The sequence below is a fragment of the Agelaius phoeniceus genome, chromosome 4 (assembly GCF_051311805.1).
Source record: "Agelaius phoeniceus isolate bAgePho1 chromosome 4, bAgePho1.hap1, whole genome shotgun sequence".
NCBI classification, from domain to species: domain Eukaryota; kingdom Metazoa; phylum Chordata; class Aves; order Passeriformes; family Icteridae; genus Agelaius; species Agelaius phoeniceus.
The window spans coordinates 31535375-31556794 of NC_135268.1; the positions used below are offsets into that span (position 1 = coordinate 31535375).

The 21420-nt window shown below is 44.0% G+C and overlaps 1 protein-coding gene across 5 annotated transcripts in view; it reads left to right on the forward strand.

Moving 5' to 3' along the window:
- Positions 1–17740: 17740 nt before the first annotated feature.
- Positions 17741–21420, forward strand: part of TMEM131L (transmembrane 131 like) — an 84279-nt gene continuing 80599 nt past the window's right edge. For 3 of the 5 annotated variants that reach the window (XM_054633114.2, XM_054633115.2, XM_054633116.2), the window contains exon 1: positions 21148–21310. In XM_054633114.2, the coding sequence (XP_054489089.2) occupies positions 21187–21310 (124 nt within the window). In that variant the 5' untranslated portion in view covers positions 21148–21186. Of the gene's footprint in view, positions 18046–21146; positions 21311–21420 lie in introns of those variants that run through there. The other 2 variants (XM_054633118.2, XM_054633122.2) reach the window with 2 other exon arrangements.

Consider the following 21420-nt stretch of genomic DNA (forward strand, 5'->3'; position numbering starts at 1 on the left):
AAAATATTTGTTGCCCTTTTTTTTCTTGTATTCTGTAGATAGTAAATCTCATGGCATCTTCTGTGAGACAGGCTTAGCATGGACAGAGGTTATAGGGAATAATTACTACAGAGTCTTGAGACTGGATTTAACTCTTCCTTTGCTTTAGTGGAAGTGATAAGTCCTAAGAGCTAGAAGCTCCAAGGATTTATGTTTAAACATGTTGAAGGCTTTGGGAATAAGTGGGAGCAATATGGAGTAGAATGAACTTTTCCCTCGTCTCACCAATGAAATAGAAAAGAGGCATAATCCATTAAGGGAAAACAGTGGGACAGGAGGGAGGTGAGTAGAAAGGCTGAGGTCTGGTTTCTGGTAATTTTTTATTGTTTTGGTTGCTAGAACTGCTTGTAAGTTTAGTGACAACATTGTATTTGTTGTTGCAAAATACTAGTGCAACAGAGCTGAATCTGTTTGGATTTGACACTGAGAAAGCTGATCTGGTCAAGGGTGTATCTACATAGAAGGGGGAGCAAAGAGCACCCATCCCTTCACACCACTGTGCACCAAGATTTAGGATGTTTATCTGGGATGTGAGAGACTGAATTCAATTTACTGTTAAAAACCAAGCATTTTTGGGTTTATGCACATTTTTCAATTTCAGGTTAAAAGTGCAGCCAGCCAAAACAATAACAGATAACGAGCACCTCTATTTTTTTGGTGAAGTTTCTGAAGCACCTCACTTTGTATCAGCTTCTGGTTTCTAGTTCTGATCAGTTAATTGCTGCAGCAAGAGAGGTGGACAGTGGAGACTGGTGTTCCACAACTGTGGATTGCAAGATGGCATTTGTGCTGTACAGCTCTGGAGGATTTAAGCTTTACCTTCAGGAGGTAGGTGGGCCTGCTGCAAACTATCACTGAAAACTGTCTGTCCACCTTTTATGTAACATCTGATGAGAGAGCATTGCTGAAATGTGGCATTTATCTGGAAATGTTCCCAGAAATCTGCCTCCTGTGACCTTTCCAATTAAAAAGTTTCCTAGCAGTTCAGCACATGTTAAAATGCAAGGATTTCAGGTATGCCCCTGGCTATTGTCATCTCATGTCTATGAGGACAGCAAAGTTACTGGGAAGATAACAGATGGAAGATTTCCTCTCAGAGAGATAGCATAGCAAGCTGTCCATTGCCTAAGGAAAATGTATGGGATGCCTGGCACATAGGAAGATTTCATTAAGCTTAAAATTTCAATGGTTTTATGAGTTTGGAAGGACTTTATTCCTAATATTCCTTTTATGTGTTTGGAAGGACTTTATTTTTAATATGACCAATACTGAACCTTGAGTACAGCTGCTGACTGGTAAAGGTGTAAGGGAAGTAGGTGGTTCAGAGCTGAGTGTTGGAGAGTTCCTGAGCAGGCCTGGCTTTTGCCCCAGGAAGGGAGTGCTGTGCAGCAGAGCTCCCTGCGGTGCCAAACTGAACTACTGATGCACCTGTAGCTTGGGTGGTTGGGTTGCTCTTGGATTTTGTGCTGTGAAACAGTAAAGAGGCAGGCTTTTTTGGTTCTTTGTAGGATATCTCTCTCAAGTAAATCTTTTTTTTTGGTCATGCTAAACATTTGGAGTGACTATTCTGTACCACCTAACAGAGAAGCTCCTTCTGGTTTGAGAAGCTCCTTGGCACATCTGTGTTCAAGAGCACATAACTGCCATACAGTAGAGATGATGATGTCTCAAAAGGCTTGTTTGTATGAAGGAGCATTGAGCACATTAACTTACTGATGGTTTTTGCCTGTTAGAATCACTTTCATGTGGCTGACCTTCTACTTGTCAGGGAGCCTCAGGTAATATATGGTCTGTAGCAGCTTGTGCACCAAAACTTCCTCTGGTACATGTGGGGATAAGGGTTTCTTACTGACTTCACCATTTGGCTACTTTCCAAATTCAAGAGGGAAACGAAGATGACCAGCTATGTAAGTTTAGCTGCAATATTGTGGCTTCCTGTCTGCAGGGTAAGAGCATTGTGGATTGTAGGAAAACCTTTAAGTATAATAAATACCATCTCAATAACTATACTTGAGGTAGATTTGCCCAGAGATATTACAGTCAGCTGGAATGACCTGCTTTAAAAATATCAAACACAGCCATTATGCTTTGAACACAAAACTTAGGTAGTTCAATTGCAGGGATTTGAACAGCAATGTAATTTTCTCTAGAGTTTTGGGGTTGTTATATAGGTACAGAACAGACGTAGACCTACCATTGCACTTTATTTTTTGGTCTGTCTTCTGGTGTTGGTTAGCAAACCTGGAGGGAGAATTTGTCTGCTTCTGTAAGGACACAATTTTAGAACAGTCAGAACAGAAATTTCTCAGCTAAAGAGAAGAACGGAAGAGGTGATGCATTACAAGAAACTGATTCTTACTCCTCTAGTGGAATAGATTGATTTTGTGCTTCTGTTTTGTGATTCTGGATTTTTGGATTTTTTAGGATTTTAGAATAGGTGAATTTCAAGGGGAAAAGCAAAGACACATCCTTTCTGAGAGAAAGAGAGGCAATTTTTGTATCTTGTATATTCCAAGATACTTTGAGCCTGCTGCATCTGCTCACTTTTGGAAGCTTTTCTTCTTAAAAAAATATGCAGCAGACTACTAAATCCCACAATATGAAACTGTTGGATTGTGTGGTTTGAGGTGTGTGTTCACTTGTTTTTAGGAGAAGCTGGGACTTTGGTCTTCTGCTGAGTTAAAAGTCAGTAGCAGTTAAAATTATTTTCTTTCTGAGAAATTTTTTGCTACTAGCCTGTAGCAAAAATTAAAACACTTAGGCTGATTTTTTGTCCCAATTTGTATTTTCAGTTTTCTTGGGATAGAACCTGAAATATTTCTAAAGATCTAACAAGAAAACAGTGAAGTTTTAAGTGCTTACTTCTACTGTTACTCTTGTGGTTATGTCACAGCTATTTTATGTATGTCTTCCTCTTTTCTCTTTATTTCTTGTGCCCTATAGGGTTTTTTGCCCATGTAAGGTAAATGTTTTCAACTGTTATAGCTAAGCCAGTAGGTGAGGCCCTTACTACAATTCAGGTTTATAATTAAAGCAGTTACTAGTGCAATGGGTGAAAATCAAACCTGTTTTTTTAGCAGAGTCTGTTGCTCTGAACACTACCAGGAACAGTATCAGGTCCAGCTTTTCAAAATCTCATGAGGAGATTATCTTTGCAGTACTAGGCTGAGGTGTTGGGTAGGCCTGCTCTTTGGGACTCATGTTGATTGGCCACTGTGAAGTAAGAGAGATGCAGGAGAAAATATTTATGTCTACCTGATCTACTGAGAAACCTTAATTATTTAAAGAAAGTTGCTGATTGTTTCTGCCCTGAAACATTCCGTTCTTCCTTGTCTTTTATCTTGCCATCCACATGCTCCGTACAACACCAGACATCAGCTCTAGGACTCCCTTTATGGCACTTGCAGAGTGTTAAATGTTAACAGTCACAAAGGTTTAGGTTTTGACACGAGTCAGTTGCTAAGCCTTTCATTAATGCATCATGTAAAATGTCATTGCTGTTTGGGGGTGTACGAAAAGGGAAAATCCGGGCTCTGACACAAATGGCACAGTGATGCTGTAGTCACGTGACAGAGATGGAACCGAAACTTCTTGGGACAATGAGGGGAAGAGAAACCCAGTTTGTAGTTTGTGATGGTGACTAAGAACTTCAATGCAAGAGCTCCTTAGAGAGTTCTTCTGTCACCCAGGCATATTTCCACCAGTCAGGTGATCTGGTTGGTGCTTACCTCCATGTTTCTTTTAGAGGTGAGGTTTGTATGATCATACTTTTCTGTCGTATATCTTCTCCTTTTCCCTCCTGTTGTTCTTAAATTACCCAGTGATTTCAGCTAAGTTTACTCTGAGGGGCCCTGGTTCAAGCTCACAATTTATCTCTTCTGTTTGGCTGCCTGCCTGATAAATACAGGCTTTCCCTTTCCCACCTACCACTTTTGGAACCCTGAGAAGGGGTAGAGCATGCTGGGGGTGGGAGGAGGAAGGAAAGATGTCAAAGATGGTGATGGAATAATATGTGAGGGTCTGGCAGCATTGCTGGAGCTGAGATGGGATGGTGTGTGCATCCTTTCAGTGGGAAGGAACAGGTGATTTAAACAAATTATGTCCATGGCTAATCCTTGGTGTCACACGTGTGACTGGGTTCTTCCATGATGGCAGCAGGTAACGCCAGCTAGACACAGTTCCTGTGTAAATATTCTTGTGCACAAAGAGTCTGCCTCCACAGCAAGGATAGCCTTTCTCTTCAGCTTCTTTTTCTCCTTGTCCCATTTGCATTTTCCACCCCTCCACTGTCATTTCCCTTTTAGATCTGCTTGTGGCAACCACGTAGGCTGAACAAGCGAAGCACTGCCGTCTGTACAGATGGCTGTCTGTCTTACTCCTCCTCCTGCTGACACTGCTGTCAGCACACACACCTTCCAGTGCACAGGCATACGGGAAGGGAAGCATCTATCTCTGCATTAGACTTGTCTCTTTAAACTGTATGCACAGAAGGTTGCGTGTCAAGGAGACCAGGGAGCAGAAAGATCTGTGAACACCACTACAAGCACCACTGAACTTCTCAGTGTCACTTCAGACTCTTCTATAGCACCTCACAAATGAATGAACAGTTTTTATGCTGTGTGATGGTCGTACCTAACCTAGTTAGAAAAATTTTCCTTACAAAAAAAAGTTCCTGCTGAAGTATTTATAAAGAACAGTTTTTAAGCAAAACCTGCTGGGCAATTTTCCGTTTCCAATATTTGATGAAATCCCAAGTTATTCAGAGAAAGGATGAGCCTTTCCATATGAAAAACTTAATTTTAAAATATACTCCATCCTTTTGTTTCAAAAAAACCTTACTGGTCTGGCAACCAGTGCTGAAGTAAATCCTGTAACCCATCCAAGGGGCACCTTTTTTCAAGTGAGATGATGAACTTCTGCTGCACTGCTGCTGAAGCTCAAAAGGAGAAGCTGTTTAAAATTATGACTTCTAGAGAAAGCCAGTAATGGAAGAGGTTATGTTTGAATTGAAAAAGGCCTGAGAAGGCTGCATACTGAAGCCATGTCTTACAGGGATTCCCACTCTACCTGGACACCTTTGATCATGTCACCTTCCTTCAGACTGCACCTCAATGACATTCTGGAGATGGGAATTTTATGTTGAGATGCAAAAAAAAAAAAGTTGTCATTTTTTGCACTCTACAGTGAGAAAAATGGTCATGTATTCTCTCCCTCCCTGCTAAGAAAAAAAGGGGAGTAAAAAAGTCAATCACATGCTTTCTTGCATTATCATTACTAGCCATGCAAAACAATGCTTCTGGCTGATCCTGTCATTCTGGAGGCTTTTTGAAGGAAGATAAAAAGTCAAATTTTCATACTTTGTTTTCACTTTCTCAGAAAAATTAATTATCTATTTAATCAGATTTTTTTTTCGTTGTTATGGTGTACTTGGTCAAAGACATACTCCCAGTGGCAGAAATGCTTTTTGATTAATTTTTTTGCATGGACACCAATTAATCATCATAATAAGCTATATTCTTCTGTGGGCTTTTTTTTCTCCTGAAATATTACTAGGCAATATCCTCTTCCCTAGGTTTTAAAAAGTCAGTCAGCTCCTGAGATCAGTGATTAAAAAATCCAAAATCAAGGCTCTGCAGCAGACCTGTTTGTTACTTCTGTGGCCATTGATGCTGTACCTGACTGAAAAGGATGTGTAAAAAATAACACTGAAGAAAGTTATACTCAGTGCTCCAGAACACCAGTCTCTGTATCATCTGGTGAAAGGCAAGAAGCCTGGATGATGGGTTCCATTTTTGGTGTAACTACCATCCAGAGGCTCAGCAAATGAGTAATTATTATTGAACAAAGCAACTTCAAATCCATCTTTGTAATCCATCAGCTTTTTCTGGTATTTTCAAGCTGTTTATAGAAGTTACCTTAGATTGGGGCTAGTAAAAAGGAAAATAGATTCACAATCAAAACTTCAAAATTTCCAATGTTAGGTTCAAAATTGGATATCACATTGTTGAAGCTGTCTTTGTGTTCAACAAAAAAATAAAAAATCTATGAGCCCTTTCTTTGTCATAAACTGCTTAAATCATTACAAGATTGTACAAACCTAAGAGAACCATTCATGTCTGCGTAGGAAATATGTCTTCACTCTTTCAAGTAGGCATGATCTAAAATCTGCATTTTGGGGTTGTGTGTTTTCATGCTTATTCTTTCTTCAATGCTTATACTGGAACTAAGAGAATTTTCTGTTAAATAGCCTTTACTGCTATGCAAATTTGACTGATAACTGGATAGGAACATGGGGAAATGAAAAAAGGGAATTTAATGTCAAATTTTTTGGTTCTTTTTAGACTTTTCCCCCGTCAGTCTTGAGCCAACAGCATGGGCATTGTCTGACCTCTGGTTTGAACCAACTTCCCAAATCAGAAAACCATAAATGAAAAGCATTGATTCCTGACTTGATTTTCTATACCAACTCCCCAGCTGCATCCTCCAGCTTTTGATAGGGAGCAGATAGAAAAAACAATAGCAATGAGTTTTTGCAAGGTTTTTTTTGCTTTTTATTGTTACTGTTATTGCCTAGTGTGTCCCCATGCTGAAGTAGGGCCAGAGGGAGGAGAGTTCACTGCTTAAAAAGCACAAGTAAGATCTATGCTTAGATCCACCTTTGATAGCAGTTCCCCTCTCTGCCCTTCTAGACAGCTTTATTTTTGACAAATTTACCCTAACAAATGTTTATCTTGGCAAGTGAGTGGTGAATAGTCATACTCTAATATAAGTGCTTTTGCATCATAAACTAGTATGCAATAGTGAGAGCAATAATTTACAGTTTAGTTTAAAAAAATTCAGAGAACCAGGCTTGCAGGTGTATTATGGAGTTACTGAAGGAAATCCTTTGATGTCAAGCTGTCTGCTTTATCATGTAATTTTTTTTCAAGGTAACATATTTCAGAGGCTTTAGTTTCATACACCATGCCAATACTAATTGTACAGTTCTGTCACCTCTTGTATGAACAACAGCAGTGACAGTGGGACACGTGGGCTTAGCTTTTACCAAAATTAAAGACGTTTTGCCAGGAAGGCAGCAGAGAATGATTCTGCTCCAAAGGTTCTGTGTTCTTGAAAAAGAAACATTTCTGCATTGAAGTCCTTTCAGCTTGCTTGATTTCTGAGTACTTCAAAAAGCATCTAGATCTGATTAAGTGAATGTATTTTCTCATCAAGCCTGGGCTTTGCCTCTTGTCTTTGCTCCACCTGACAGGTGTCATCTTATCTTGGGCTTGAGCCGTTAGAGGCTGGCCCAGGAGCTGGGGCTGCGAGGTTGTTCTGCAGTGCTGTGGGTGGCTGTGAGCAGAGATACTGCTCCTTGGCTGCTTGGGTGCAGAGAACAGCCTCCTATCTGGGAAGCTGGAAAGCTCCTGATAGCCTTGCATGAAAAATATTTGTGGCAGTGCCAGTAGAACCTTATTCCCTTTATTTTAGAGCTCACGTTCATTTATTTATCTTTTCAAGTCTGTGACCAGCCTCCTATCCCTCAGCCTTCATAGTGCAAGGAGAAGCAATAAAAGTAAAATATAAAGTAAATGCAAAGCAGACCAAAGACTGAAGATGAGTGGGAGGAAAAAGCCTCATGACTTTTACTCTGAAGTCAATTTTAACAAGAGAAAGAGCCTAGAGGTCCCTCCTCCCTCCCCTACCTTGGATAGCATGCATTTCTCAGTTTGCCCTGTCTGTGTGACAGCCACAGGAATAAGCAAAATCTGTGACTGTAAAGGCATCAGGAGTGCTGCCCTCCTAGATTCAATCAGTCCCATGTGCCCTTGAATTTGACAATTGAATTTTCAGCCTGTTTGTTCATAGTAGAACTGAATGACAGAAGAAAATGACAGCCTGCATGAACTACCTTGAACAGAGGTGCTCACCTGTCTCTGGTTTTTGCATGCTGAGAGATGCAGTGCCACTCAGCCTGGCTAAAGCTGTGTCCTGGGAGAAGCTTTTGAGCTCCATATTCATAGCTTTGAAGGTCATAGAAGCACAACAATAGGGAGCTGTGACTGTGTGACTGTTACATTTAGCATTGCCATTCCGTGCTACTTTAAAATGTGTTGTTTTAGTTCTGTGGGTCATCTGGTCAGGTTATCGGTTCAGTTAGGGGAATGGGATGCTGATGGTTCACCATCCTTTAAAATAAGCTCTGTACCATAAATGCTTTCTTGTTATTCTCAAAATTGGTTTCCATGGTAACTCTGTCGCTGGAACAATCTTTCTGTTGATGAAAAGGAGGAAAATCATTTCCTTTTTAGGCATCCTCTGCTCAGTAAAATTCCCTTTTTGCAGAACCCTGTTTGCCTCTAGGGAATCAGGATTCTTATCTCTGTTCACCTCCACCAAGTGTGCTCATGGTTTCACCCCTACAATTTCCTTCTTCCACTCCTTTCTGCCTTTTGAGTTTAAACCATTACTTCTGCTTCAGAGATAAAAATCTGTGACGTTTGTGCTCCAGAATTCCTTGGCATGTGGCTTCTATCTTAACCTTCTGACCAAAGCTTCTCGAATTGCACCTGATTTTTATGAAAACAGAATAACTTTGCTGGAGTGCTCTCTGCAGCAGGTCTGAGAGGCTGTGTAATGCAGGATGCTGCTGGATATCGAGCTTCTCACCTTTCCCATTTTATTGCTGACTTGTTTTTTCAGCTCGGCCTCAGGATGCCTTTCAGCCAGAGCCCTGGATGCCAAGGCAGAGCCCAGTGATCTGTGCTACAGTGTGGAGCTTCTCTTGAGGAAAACTAGTGATTGCTCAGAGATCAGTCATGCAGAGACTGCAAACAAGTCTTGAACTCTGCATGTGCTGTAATGTCTTGCTGCAGAAACAGCTGTTGGTGTCAAAATGAGACACAAGAGGCAGCTTTAGCGTTAGCTTTAGCTTGATGTGGGGAAAGGTAGCCTCTGCAGCATCAGGTGGCTTTGAGACTGAATAGCTTTTGTGGAAAATGTGCTTCAAATGTCAAATGCCACCCAAAGTACAGTTGCATTGCAGCCTGGCCTATGGAAAGGACCAGCCTGAATATATCTTTCTATGATCGCCATAAACAAGTCTTGCTATTTTTTTTTCTTGAAATTAATTACATTTTACTTATACCTCTGTCTTACCTGCAAACTTAGGGAAAGATCTTTACCCCACCGTGCAGTTTCTCAACTGAAGCTTTAAGCCAGTTTTCTCAACTGGCATGCTTTAAGCACAACACAGCATCTTTTGTTCCTGGCCCCCAGGCAGGTTATTGAGCATTTTTCAACATCTGCCTGGACATCCCTGGGGGTTCAGAGTATAGCTGTGCTAAATGCCACAGGAGGCATTTGGGTGTCTGTGTCTCTTCAGAGCTTTTCAGGAGTTCTACTGAAATCACTGGGCGCCTAAAAATCTTTGTAAATTAGTCTCAGGTCTCTTCCCTACCAGATGGATTAAAATAAATAAGGGAGATTTTGTGAGGGGTTTTTTCCCATTTTTCTGTTGTTAAGGACAGCAGGATTGTAAATCATCCTTTTCTGCAGGAGCAGTTGAACCTGGTTCTGAATACAGCAGAAATATGCAAACTAGATGAATGTCATTTTGCTTACTACTGTTTCTAGGACCCAAAATACATTGGACAGGATTTGAGGTCTCAACAGCAGCAGATTTTTTTTTCAGAATAACTGTTTTTGGAGTTGACAGTAGTGTTGTGTCCTTTTCCAGTTTGACAATCAGTCTCATCCACATTTAATGCTTTTGAAAGATGAATGCATAACCTTCAATTACTAAAAGCAGAAATCAAAATAAACCAGATTTCAAATTTAATCCATTATGCTTTTCCCCATGTTTTCTTGATTGGAATGAGAGTGTTTCCTAGGAGACTTAGAGGTGAGTTTGCATTCTTTTCCTTGAGAAAGTTGCATGAAGCATCCTCTGTTTTCACATGCTTGTCATGCTAAGTATAATAAAGAAAATATTGTGAGTTTTTCCCAGATGGGTAGAATTGGATGCTTAGATTTGGATAAAGCTAAGGAAGAGAGCCTAATTCACCAGCTGAAGACTGATGAGTTGTCATAAAAACTAGATGAGTCCTTTTGTGGGTTGAGCTAGAGTATGTCCATGCAAACTCCTAACCTCTGGTTCTCAGGACTATGAATTGTGGGGAATATAAGATTCTAGCTTTTTACTTCATGTTTTTCTGGTTAATTGCACAAAAATTTGTCCTTTTAGAAATATCAGCCTGTCCTCCTTGCTATTGTATGTCATATTAGAATATAAATATGTAAATAATTTCAGAACATTTTCTTCTATGACTTTTTTTTTGTGGTTTTTTTTTTCTGTTGCTAAGGTGATTACTTAGTGAATGCATTTGATTGATTTTGATCATCCATAATTGTATGGCCACAGACAAATCCAAGCAGCGAGGCACCAAATCAAAAGTCTGCATTGAGTAGTGATCTGTTTCTTGATATGCTTAATTAAGACCAAATAAAATATGGCTACAGACAGTGTAATTCCTAGCTTGAGTGGTAACATGCTTTTACATCTATATGATTTACTGTCCCACTCTGTCTGTGTAATCCTCTAGTTCATGCTCTTTACACATGGCAGTTACCAGACCACAAATGTATTTTCAGGCTGAACCTTTCACCCTTTTTTTGCTGTATGAAAAACGGTTGCATCCCTCCTTTTGGTGTTTCAGTGAATCATGATAATGATTAAATTGCCTCTTGAGATTCCTATGCTACCAGTTTCTAGCATATCTGTAAATGAATATTCTTAGCATCAGTTCTACTTAATTATTCAAGGTATTTAACCTAATTGTGAATGAGGAAAAAAAGTCAGTTGGTAAGGTTTTGGGGTCTTTATCATGCTGCTGAGTGCACACATATGTGCTCCTGGCATTAAGAGCTCAGAGACTGAGAACAAGGTACCAGGGTTACCCCATGTTACTCCATTCCCAGGTCAGTACCTTGACCTGGGAATGGAGGTTTGATGACCACCCCTCCACAGCAGGAAGCACCAAAGGGAAAACGTGGGCAGATGCTGGCACTGTGGTGTTTGGGCTTCTCCTCATGTCAGATAAGGGGCTCTGTGTGGTGGTGCAGGCTGCTGGAGCAGTGCTGGATAATGCCTCTGGGGAGTTAAACCATCCACAGGGATTCTCTCCTGGTTTCATTCTTCTGGCATTTAGATGAAGCTGCTAAACTGAGCAATATTAGTGGTGGGCAAGGGAATTCCCTGTCCCACAGGCTCTAGCACACAGCTCTAACAAGCCTGCTCTGTATTTCTGGCTGTATTTATTTTGAATTTGCTGCTCAATTTTAATGACTGAATAGATCTCAAAGTTGGAACAAATCTGCAAGTGACAGGACCCTCAAGGTGCCCCAGAGCTTCAGCAGCAGTGTTCATCCATGGCCTCTCACTTGCCAGGTGGCTCCCAGGTGGCCCAGGGGCAGGGTAGGGGGGGGACATGGCACCCACCAGCAGGGACTGGAGACCCTCTGGGACCTGCAGTGGGAGCGTGTGCTGTGCATTGGCAGGGCAGGAGTGCACACAGCTGCAGGAGGCTGGCCCTTCACCAGGCAGCCTCCATATGTACATCTTTCTCCCACTTCTCCAAAAATTAATACACTCAAACGTAGTTTAGCTGCAGGGATGCACTGTAGATTTCCTTAGTTTAAATGAACTGGATCAGGGACTATATCCCCAGGTGGGGTTAAACAGGGCATGTATTGTTGTCTGCCTTTTTACACCTAGGAATAAGCTAGTTGCTTGTTAACAGTACCTAGCAAGTGACAGAAGAAAAGTGGCCTTAAACCTGACTCTGGCAAGGAGAAAAATCAAATGGAAATATGCATTTTTAATACACCACTGGGTGAGTATATAATAGCAGAACAACATTTGTTGTAACCTGATATCCCTCAGGAATGAGGGAAAAGCTGACTGCTTGCTCCACTGAGCCAAAAAAATAAGAAAACATGTAAGTGCAAGTGTGCAGTCAGCAGCATAAGGAATAATGCTTCAGAAAGCTGAGAACAAAGCTGGAGTTCTGAATGTTAAAGGCCTAACAATTTTACATAGAAACACAACTTATCATTGGTAACCTCTTTGTAGGGATGTCTTCAGTGACCTGAAGAAAGTCCATATCCTTGTGCATTTATCCAGCCACCAGATAGCTCTTGTGGCAGAATCTAAGGAAGTACTTCATGTTAGCCATCTTCTGATTTCTTGCTGGAAACTAAACAGATTTTGGATGTAAACATATAATTCATTACAATAACCAAAATTTATTTCCTAGGGCAGATGTGGTGTTTTCAGAGGTCTGATGTTTTATCAAGGCCTGTAGAGGAGCAGCATAGTTGCATTTTATTTGAATATCACTCGGCATATACAACAGGTTTGGAAAAGCAACTCTGGCCTTCAGGCACCTGGCACAGTACATTTTTGGCACAGCAGGCAGAGAATGAGGCATCCAGCTCCTGTGGCTGATGATGTGCATGGGTTCCCATCCAGAGTGTGCTGGAGCTGTACTGCTTCCTGTCCAGCTGTGAGTGCCATACCACTGGGAATAGCTGGTGAGCAAAGGGCCACAGCCCTTGGGATGTCAGTACAGCAGCTGAATGCTTGCACTTCCCTGGGGAAAGGGCAGAGCTGCTGTGAGGTGAAGACCTGTGCATTAAAAATATGCTCCCCTAATGAACAGAAAGTTCCTGCAATTATTTGGAAGGAGGCTGTACAAGTGTCATTTTTGAAAGACAATGATAGAAATTACAGTTGCAGGGAATTGCAGATGTTCTGTGAAAAGAAACGAACAAGCCTAAAATTGCTCCCTGGGAACTAAAGTAAGTCCTCAAAATTTTCAGATCTCCTGATTTTCTGCAGCACTTTTCTAGGCAGCATTCAAAAGTGGATTAGAAAGTTGTAAATATCTAGGCTGATTCCTGGCTATAGGAATTGAACAGAAATATTACTCTTTCAGCTCTTCCCAGGACAGCCTGGGCCTCTCTTCTCCCCAAGGTGCTCTGGGGTCTGCACGTGACTAAGGCTTCTGCAGAGACTCCTTCAGCAACCAGACCATGTCAGGTGAGGGGAGTCATGTGGCTCCTGTCCCAGCATTGCCTCCCTACCCTTGGCTGAGCTGTCTGTGGGTACCACTCAGGGTTCATGTCTGTTTTGTGCCTTGGAGGAAAGCTTGTCTCTAACTGGGCACCCATGCCTGCCACCCTTGAAGAAGCATCCCACATTTACACGTGATGTTTGACTTCAGTGGTGATGGAGCTGGGCCTCTGGAGAGCACTTCAGTACCCTGTATTGCAGAAGTGCCATGAGATGCTCCACTCCTGCCTAGATTTTACTGCTCTGCAGTGTAGGTATCCAGAAAGAACTGTTCATGCTGTGGGTTGAGTATGGGAACCATCAGCTTTCTTGTCCTCTTGTCATTTGAGTTGTACTGCTCTAAGTACCCTGTCACCCACACCACTGCTGCCCCTGCAGCCTGGGTGCAAGGCAGCGCTTCTCCTCATCCCACATTAAAACCACCCTTGACATGAATACTGTTAAATTCCAATGCTTTGGGGTGATCAGGAAGGCTTTGTAATAGCACCCCTTGTCCTCAGGGAGGGATTTATTTTCTCCTTTGTTATACTGTGGCTTTTTTTTCCCTAAATGAGGAAAGAGCTAGGTGTTGGAGGAGAGCACTTGGTGACAAGCTGGTGGCTGCAGCCACACACGTTTTCAGCAGATAGGTGAGCCATGCCCAGAGGGGATCCTTCCTCATGGCAACTCTCACACAGCAGGCAGGGAACCTGGCTGCAGTTGGAGAGCCTGACCTGCATGTGCATCATGATGCCCTGGCACTGAGCTGGGCAGCAACCAGGTCCCTGGATTCTCTGGGCATGTTAAAAAAAAAGGTGGCCTTATGTCTGTGGCCTGAAAAATCCCTGGTACTTCACAGACTGCGTACATTACGTTGTTTTGGGTTACCTAAATTTCCCTCTCAGTTTTGGATGGAAATGAAACTCTTATGTGCTGTCAAAACTGGCAGGGGGGTGGTGGAGGGGGGAGGAGAATTTTGCACGGCAACATCTTTTTTTCAAACAGATTATTCAATCAAGTAACTGCAACTCACAGGTTTCCAATTGCTCCCCTAACTGCCCTCTGGCCGGTACCATGAAAGAAATAAACACATTCAACTTCTTTTTGTGAAAAGAGAACATCTGTGACCCATTACCATTGGATGTGGAGGCAGTCTTGGAAGCACAGCTCTGGCAAATTTGCCATTCACTTCTCCAGGAGTTTGGCATTGCTGTTCTCTTATATTTCATCAGCATGTTTATTTTTGTTATAGTAACACTTCAGGACTTAAAAAAATAGCTACAGCAATATTTTACCGTGTTTTAGTAAGCTTCTAACAGTACTGTTTCCAATTTGGGTGTATTTTTAAATGTGTTTTACTTTTGTGCTATGTTTTTTCAATGTCATCAGTGCATCTTCCTCCCTTAAGAGCATCTGCACACATGTGGAAGTGCTGCATTCTTGACAGCTGTGCTTTTTTCTGACATGCTGTGGTACTAAACTGATTCCGGTTGCTTTACACTTTGTCCAGGCTTCACCCCTTTGAGCTCAAATTTCCCATGCCCATTATCTGCCTCCAACTAGTTTATGTTCATTATTTTCAATTGCAGTGAAAAATGGCTCCACTGGGCTGAGGACTGAGGTTAAATAAGACTACATTTTACCCCCAGTAAAAACTTCTGTAGCTATCAAAATTGAAAATTAGGCACATGGTAACTCTGCCGTGGCTCACACCATGTCCTTTTCCAGCCCATCGAGCTTTGCCTGCAGCTGTGTCCCAATGAAGTACTGTGGTCTTAGGAATGAGATGCAGCCTGTGAGACATGACATGCCTCTGAGTGCTGCTGAGATGTGCCCAGCCATTACTGAACAGCATTTGTAATGCTGTGAAATCCTATTTTACTGTTTTATTTCTAAACCTGCTCAGGCACCATGGCTTTTTTACAAAGCTGGTATTTATTACACCTGTTTGCTACAGACTGTCCTTTCAACTTACTTACGGGCATCCTGTTTTCACATGGATCATTGCCATTTTTGTGGGGGTCTCCCTCTCCTCATCATTTTCCCTGGTGATCAAGAGCATTGGGGGTTTTGCCAGGGAAGCCTGACAAGGCAGGAATGGGGACTTCATGCCACTGCAGCCCAAGAATACCTGTAACCTTCACCACCTGAGTGAGGTGGCATGGGTAGGGTGGATGCTTATTTTTGGGATTCAATAGGATCTTTTCCTCTCACCTTGAGATGTTACCAATGCAGTTTCTCACTGTGGTTATACAAACTGCATGCTCTTGCCTAGAAATGGTGACAAGCAGGGTTGTACATTGAAAAATGAGTGCCTGTTTGGGAAACCACAGTTTTACTGATGCCTGTTTTACTGCTCTTTCCCTGAGCTTGTAGGTAGTGTAGTTCTGCATTAAATGCTGCCTTTTGAACAGTCCAGGGATGTGCAAACCACCTAGACCAAAAGCTGGACATCTTGTGGAAGCATGGCTGCTGCATCCTGCCTTGTTTTTATTGTGTGCGCTCTGGCTGTTGTTTTCTTTTATTCATAACAGCTTAGAAACACACATATCAATGGCTTAGAAATCATTCCAGAACAAGAGAATGAATATGTGAAGGTACAAATCTCAAAGGCAGAAAAAAATTTAGAATGCTTTTCTTCCCTTTAGTCCAGGCGTGACCTTCAGTGCTAGAAACTCAATGGGCACCCCAGATTTTCTGTTCCCCCTCCTCTTTTGTGCCTAGGTACTGCCAGGCTCTCAGAGCAGCGTGTCATGTTTTCTACATGATGCCATCACTTCAAACCGTGCAGTGAACTCATGGGTTTAGGGAGTCCAGCGTCATTGTCTCTGAAGCTTTCAAAGCTTCGCTTTAGTTTTAAATGCCTCTTTAAGCACAGACAATGCTCCAGCAGGCTTGCTGAAACTAAATGAAGCTTATAAAGCTTTGAACGCTATTGTAACATGGTGGGTCCCGCAGGAGACTGCAAAATCCTGCTGTGTGCAAGGATCCACCACGCTTTCAAGTGGATGCAGTGTATGTGCTAAAAAATGTAGGCAGAGCAGGGCAAGGAAAGGACAGAGCACATCAGCATATTTTTTTAATTACCTAGCATTTGATTGATACCACAATGGTAACAGTGCTTTTAAAATAAAAATATTTACTATCCTTTCTTCTTCAGTACACAGAGGAGTTTGGGAGATATACATATATATATATATATATATATATGTATGTATGTATACTTAGGATTCCAGAGCAAGGGGTTTTTTTTTTAATAGATCACTTAACCATTATGCTTTTCTTGTCAATATTTCAGAAGTTGCACCATTCAAATATCTTAATATTGTTCTATGTTCATCAAACCTTCTGTGTGATCATATAGATGCTTCCTTTACCATGCAGATTTTTTCTATCAAAAATGCATGAGAAGAGGGAAAATGAAAAAAAAGTAGGCCAGGTAAGCACGCTATTTTTCTGTCTGTTTAATAACAACCTAGAAAGTCAAAGCGAGCTGGCAAAAATTCTGCTTAGAAACAAGATGTTTGTTATCCGCAGTAATGAGTGCGGTGTCATTAACAGCTTATTGGGGCAGTGCCGCTGCCTGTTCACTCTCCCGTCCTCAAAGAGGCGATGGATGGGCTGCTGACCCAGATCGGACGCGTAAGACGAGAGCGATTCCTCCCTGACAAGCCTCAGCAGAAACAACTGGTCATTAATTGTAAAAATTCTGCCAGCGTGTGGTTTTAGAAACAATTTGTACTTCTTTAATTACGCTGCCAGGGCAGGCTTTGTCCCAGACACTCTTATCAGGCTGAATTAGTCTTTAAAAGAATTAGACTCAGCCCAGCTCGAGCTGCACTCATAATCTTCGCTAAGAATCTTTGCTAGGAATGGGGGAGCGTGCAGTGGTGGAGCGCATGACAGTAATTGTCACCAGAAGGAAGAGAGAAACTCTTGTTCCCGTACTGTTTTATTATTCTAATGATGCAGAGGGGCCCTGGCGGAGATCGCAGCCCCGCTCTGCTGGGAGTTACACAAACATTGAGCTGGAGGGAGAGTGCCTGCTCCCAGAACGCCGGCTGGCTAAGCAAGGCAGCGGGGAGAATGCCAGGGAGAAAAGGGAGGGCTGCTTATCTTCAGCTGTCCGGCGGGCAACGGAGCAGACTTTTATGGCTGTACCCTGCCAGATTCTCTCTCGCTAATTTTTTTTCCCCTTCCTGTGCATTCAGCCATGAGCTGGTCTTTGGGGATCACATAGGTGTGTGCTCAGGTTTGAAGGACCTGGCTGTCCTTGTGTGGGACTGAGCCCTTGGTGGACGCTCTGATCACCCAGCAGGGGTGTTTGGGTGTCCTTTGGGGAAGAATGAGCTAGCTGGGCGAGGAGATGGCCCAAGGCAAGGCGTTATCACCTCTCGATCTCTCTTTGGGATTTGTAGCCTTATCAGGGGAACTGCCCAGTGCTGCACTTGCTGATAGGGCTGGCCCCGGGTGTGGGGATGTGTAGCCATGGGGCTGATAAGAGGAACTTGGCAAGGGAGGAAGGCCACTGGGGAGGAGGACAGGCCCTGAGCTCCACTGGAGCCTGATGCAGACCCCAGGGTGGGCATATCAGCTCATGCCAGTGGGGCTTGTCACTGCTGGTTTCCTTGCTGGGGATGGCAAGGTGAAGGTAACACTGCAGAGTGAGCTGACCACTTTCTTGGGGCTTTTAAAAGAAAAATATACCACCTTCAGTGCATACTGCCTCTCCAACTGCACCTAATTGAAATACCTAAATATGCTCAACTTATGTGGAGCATTGACTGCATGTGGTGCAATACATGACTGCAAATGATATGATTGCATACTATAAAGTCTTCTGCTGGGCTCAGTTCCCCCAGAAATTAATTCTGCCTAGAGTTTCTGTAAAGTCTCACATTTTTTGAAAGGTAAGTAACTATTCCCATGTTGCAAGTAATGGGGATTTGTAATGGCATTTAGGGCTGGATTAATTTTTGTGTGCTTTATGATTTGCAGAAGTTTACAGCACTATTTCCAGGCTGCTGTAGGTAAAACTTAGCTCCTATTCCTTGTAGTTCAAGGGCAAGGCAAACAGTAAAAATAAGTATTTCAGCAGCATATCCTACTCCTGAAAAAACAAGTCAAAGATTTTAAAGTATGACAGCACAGGGATTTGTTTTGCATGAATACTAAGTGTGTCTACAGCCTCAAGAAAATCTTCTCTAGCTGGAAAACAGCATCATCAATAGGTCTGTGAGCTTCGAAGAGCAGTGTCATGTTTGCAGAGAGCAGGAGGTACTGCACCAGGTTCACAAGTTGGACCATGCCCCCCCAGTGCATCATCCAACAAGTTCTTCATCCAAATGTTTTAACAATTGTTTGCTTTGCCCGGTGAGTGGGGTGAATCCATTCGCTCCAGATTAGTCAGTATTTTCTGAGGAACAGAAAAGTACCATGGTAGCCCATCAAAGAGGGCCAGCAGGGACTTGCCAGGCAGCCTTTGTTTCCCCTTTCACGTCAAGCTCCTTTTCACCTGTGGATCTGCAGTCAGACTAGAGGAGCGAGGTTGGTCTGAAATGGAGCATTTCCACATACATGGCATCAGGTACATCACATCTCATCTCATCTCATCTCATCTCATCTCATCTCATCTCATCTCATCTCATCTCATCTCACACCTGAGGAACAGTCTCAGGTATATTTTGCTGGTAAAGGGATGCACAGAGGCACAGGAGCAGTGATGTAATTCGGCTGCCTGCTCCCCTCTGATGCCTGTTACACAACAAGTATCCATGCTCCCCATGCAATCACATCGTGGCCCTGATTTCCTCCCAGTCATGCCCGTTGCATCTGAAAAAGCCTCCAGAAAGCAAAGTGTTCTGCTGTTTAGTAAAAGTGGCTCTACTATGACTGTAGAAAGCCTTGGTTCCCCTGCTCCCCAGCCCTTTCCAAAGCTGCAAACATGTCCCTTGCTTTACACAGAGCAAGGGGGAAGCATTTCCAGGGTGAGTCTTGTCCCAACCTGGACTGCAGCTCAGGCCAACTCTCTCACTTAACATTTTTAAACCTGCTTAGTTAAACCAAGACTGTCTAGGAGTTTCCCTTTAAACCCCAAGCTGTGCCCTGCCAGACCCCTTCCTGCAGGCACTAAAAATGGAGTTGACTTTCAGACAGGCAAAAAATCATCAGCTCATGCTGGCACAATGTTTTAAAAACTCATCAAGAAAAGCTAGTAAGTTAAAATAATGTTACTCTACAGCTCTAACGACTACTCCAACTGGAACCAGTTGCAGAAGCAATGGGAACTGTTCCCTACTGAATGCACAGCACGTTCATGGTGCCATGCAGCCCCTGGGTGGGGTTGTCATATAGGAGGAGGTACTCTCTTTTTCTCTACAGCAGGTACTCAGGCACCTGTCCAAGCATAGACACATGTTTGCCGACACAGAAACATCCAACCATTCCTATTTTGAAAGGCTGTGTTTCTCTGCAAGCCCTGGGGTGCTCTGGGGCACAGGTGGAGGGGTGCCAGTGTTCCTCTGCCCATATGTGGGAAAGCCCAGGCAATGAGGTTAAAGACACAGGGGGACAGCGTGGAAAACAAAAGACCTGTGTAACCATTAGGGAGCAGGAAAAAGAGGGAAGACAAGACAGAAAGAGGAGGATATGGGCAGGAGGCAAGGCTGCGTTGCCCGCTGTACTTTGGTGGTTGTGCAACATCAAATGCCAAAGTCTTCTCCTTTAAGAAGAGAGTGGGCACTTCTTTTGTGGAGACCCACCTGCATCTCCAGTCAAACCTGAATGGTCTCTGGGTGGGAAAAGCTTTTTCAAGCAGTGAGTAGAAAGGGCACTGGGTAGGTGACCCACCACCGCTGGGGACCAAGGTCCCAAATGTCCTCATGTGTTGTCTCAGTTCAGGGCTAAAAATGGTTTTTGTCATTTCTTTAACTTTATTTATGAGCCTCTGCTGACCGAGTCCCATGCTGCCAGTGTTTGTGTGAGTTACTATGTGTGATGGGTAAGGGGAGAACCAGATGCAATCTGGGGCCTGTGCAAACCTTGTTAGCAGAGTATTTGCTTTACTTTTCTCCTTGAGGTTTGCAGAACTAGTTTAACAACTGTTTTTTCCCATAATTAAGGCATCTGAGGGGGCTTTTTTTTTTTTTTTTAGCAGAAAGGACTTTTTTAAAAGCACTTTAAAATGCAGTTAGAAGGGAATGTGAAATACATGTTAAAACCATGTGACCCTCACAACTATCTCTGGGCTCTGTTCTACACTTCTGTTTTGCGAACACTGTATAATTCCTTGAGAGATCCAACAGGCACCTGAAGAGTTGCTTAAGACCAAAACACTGCTCCGTCAGAACAGCAGCAGGGACCCTCAACATATAGTGCTGCCAAGCAGTGAAGGAATACTGAGGCAGATTAACCGGACTGGTGCCACTGGAAGAGGCTGCCCTCCCTAGAGACCTTCAAAACCCATCTGGAGGAGTTCCTGTGTCACCTGCTCCAGATGACCCTGCCTTGGCAGGGGGTCGACTCGATGATGTGCAGAGATTCCTTCCGGTCCTAACGATCCTGTGCAATAGGACCACCAGATCGGGGACTTTGATTGTCTTCCCCCTACTACACGCCCCCGCCTTCCTCGCTGCGCTCTCCCCTCCCCCTCCGCGCGGCATCCTAGTTTCTTCCCTTCGCACTTCTCGTGCTTTTTTGTTTCTAAAAATCACCGGGGAGCCCCGGACCCCGGCGCGGTGACATCTCACACGGGCCTAAGGGCGGGCGGGCTGTAGGGCAGCTCGCCGTCCGACCGCACGGCCGAGCTACACAAAACCGATCCGTCTTTCCCACAACGCCTCTCCCGCCTCCCTCTTGCTTTGCGGGGGACTTGGCTGGGGCGCCTCCAGGAGCGGCGGGCCGGCCGCGCTGCTGCCGGGCCATGTGCGCGGCTGGGGCGGGGCGGGGCGGGCGCAGCCGCGCTGCGGGCGGGGGCGGTGCCCGGTGCCGCGGAGCCGCCCCCGCCGCCGCCCGCCCCGCCCCAGCCGCAGCTCGGCGCGGCGCGGCTCGGCATGGCGGGGCTGCGCTTCCCGCAGCACGGCGGCTACTGCCGCGCGGCCGCGGCCATGAACCTCCTGCTCGGCGTCTTCCACGTCCTCCTGCCCTGCTTTCGGCCCGGGGAGGCGCAGGGACAAGGTGAGAGCACCGGCGGGGCAAAGCGGGGCGGGGATGCCGGCACTGCCCGCTCCGGGCTTGAGAGCGGAGCCGCCGTCGCCGTCCCTCGGGCGGCTGCCGCGGTGGCAGCC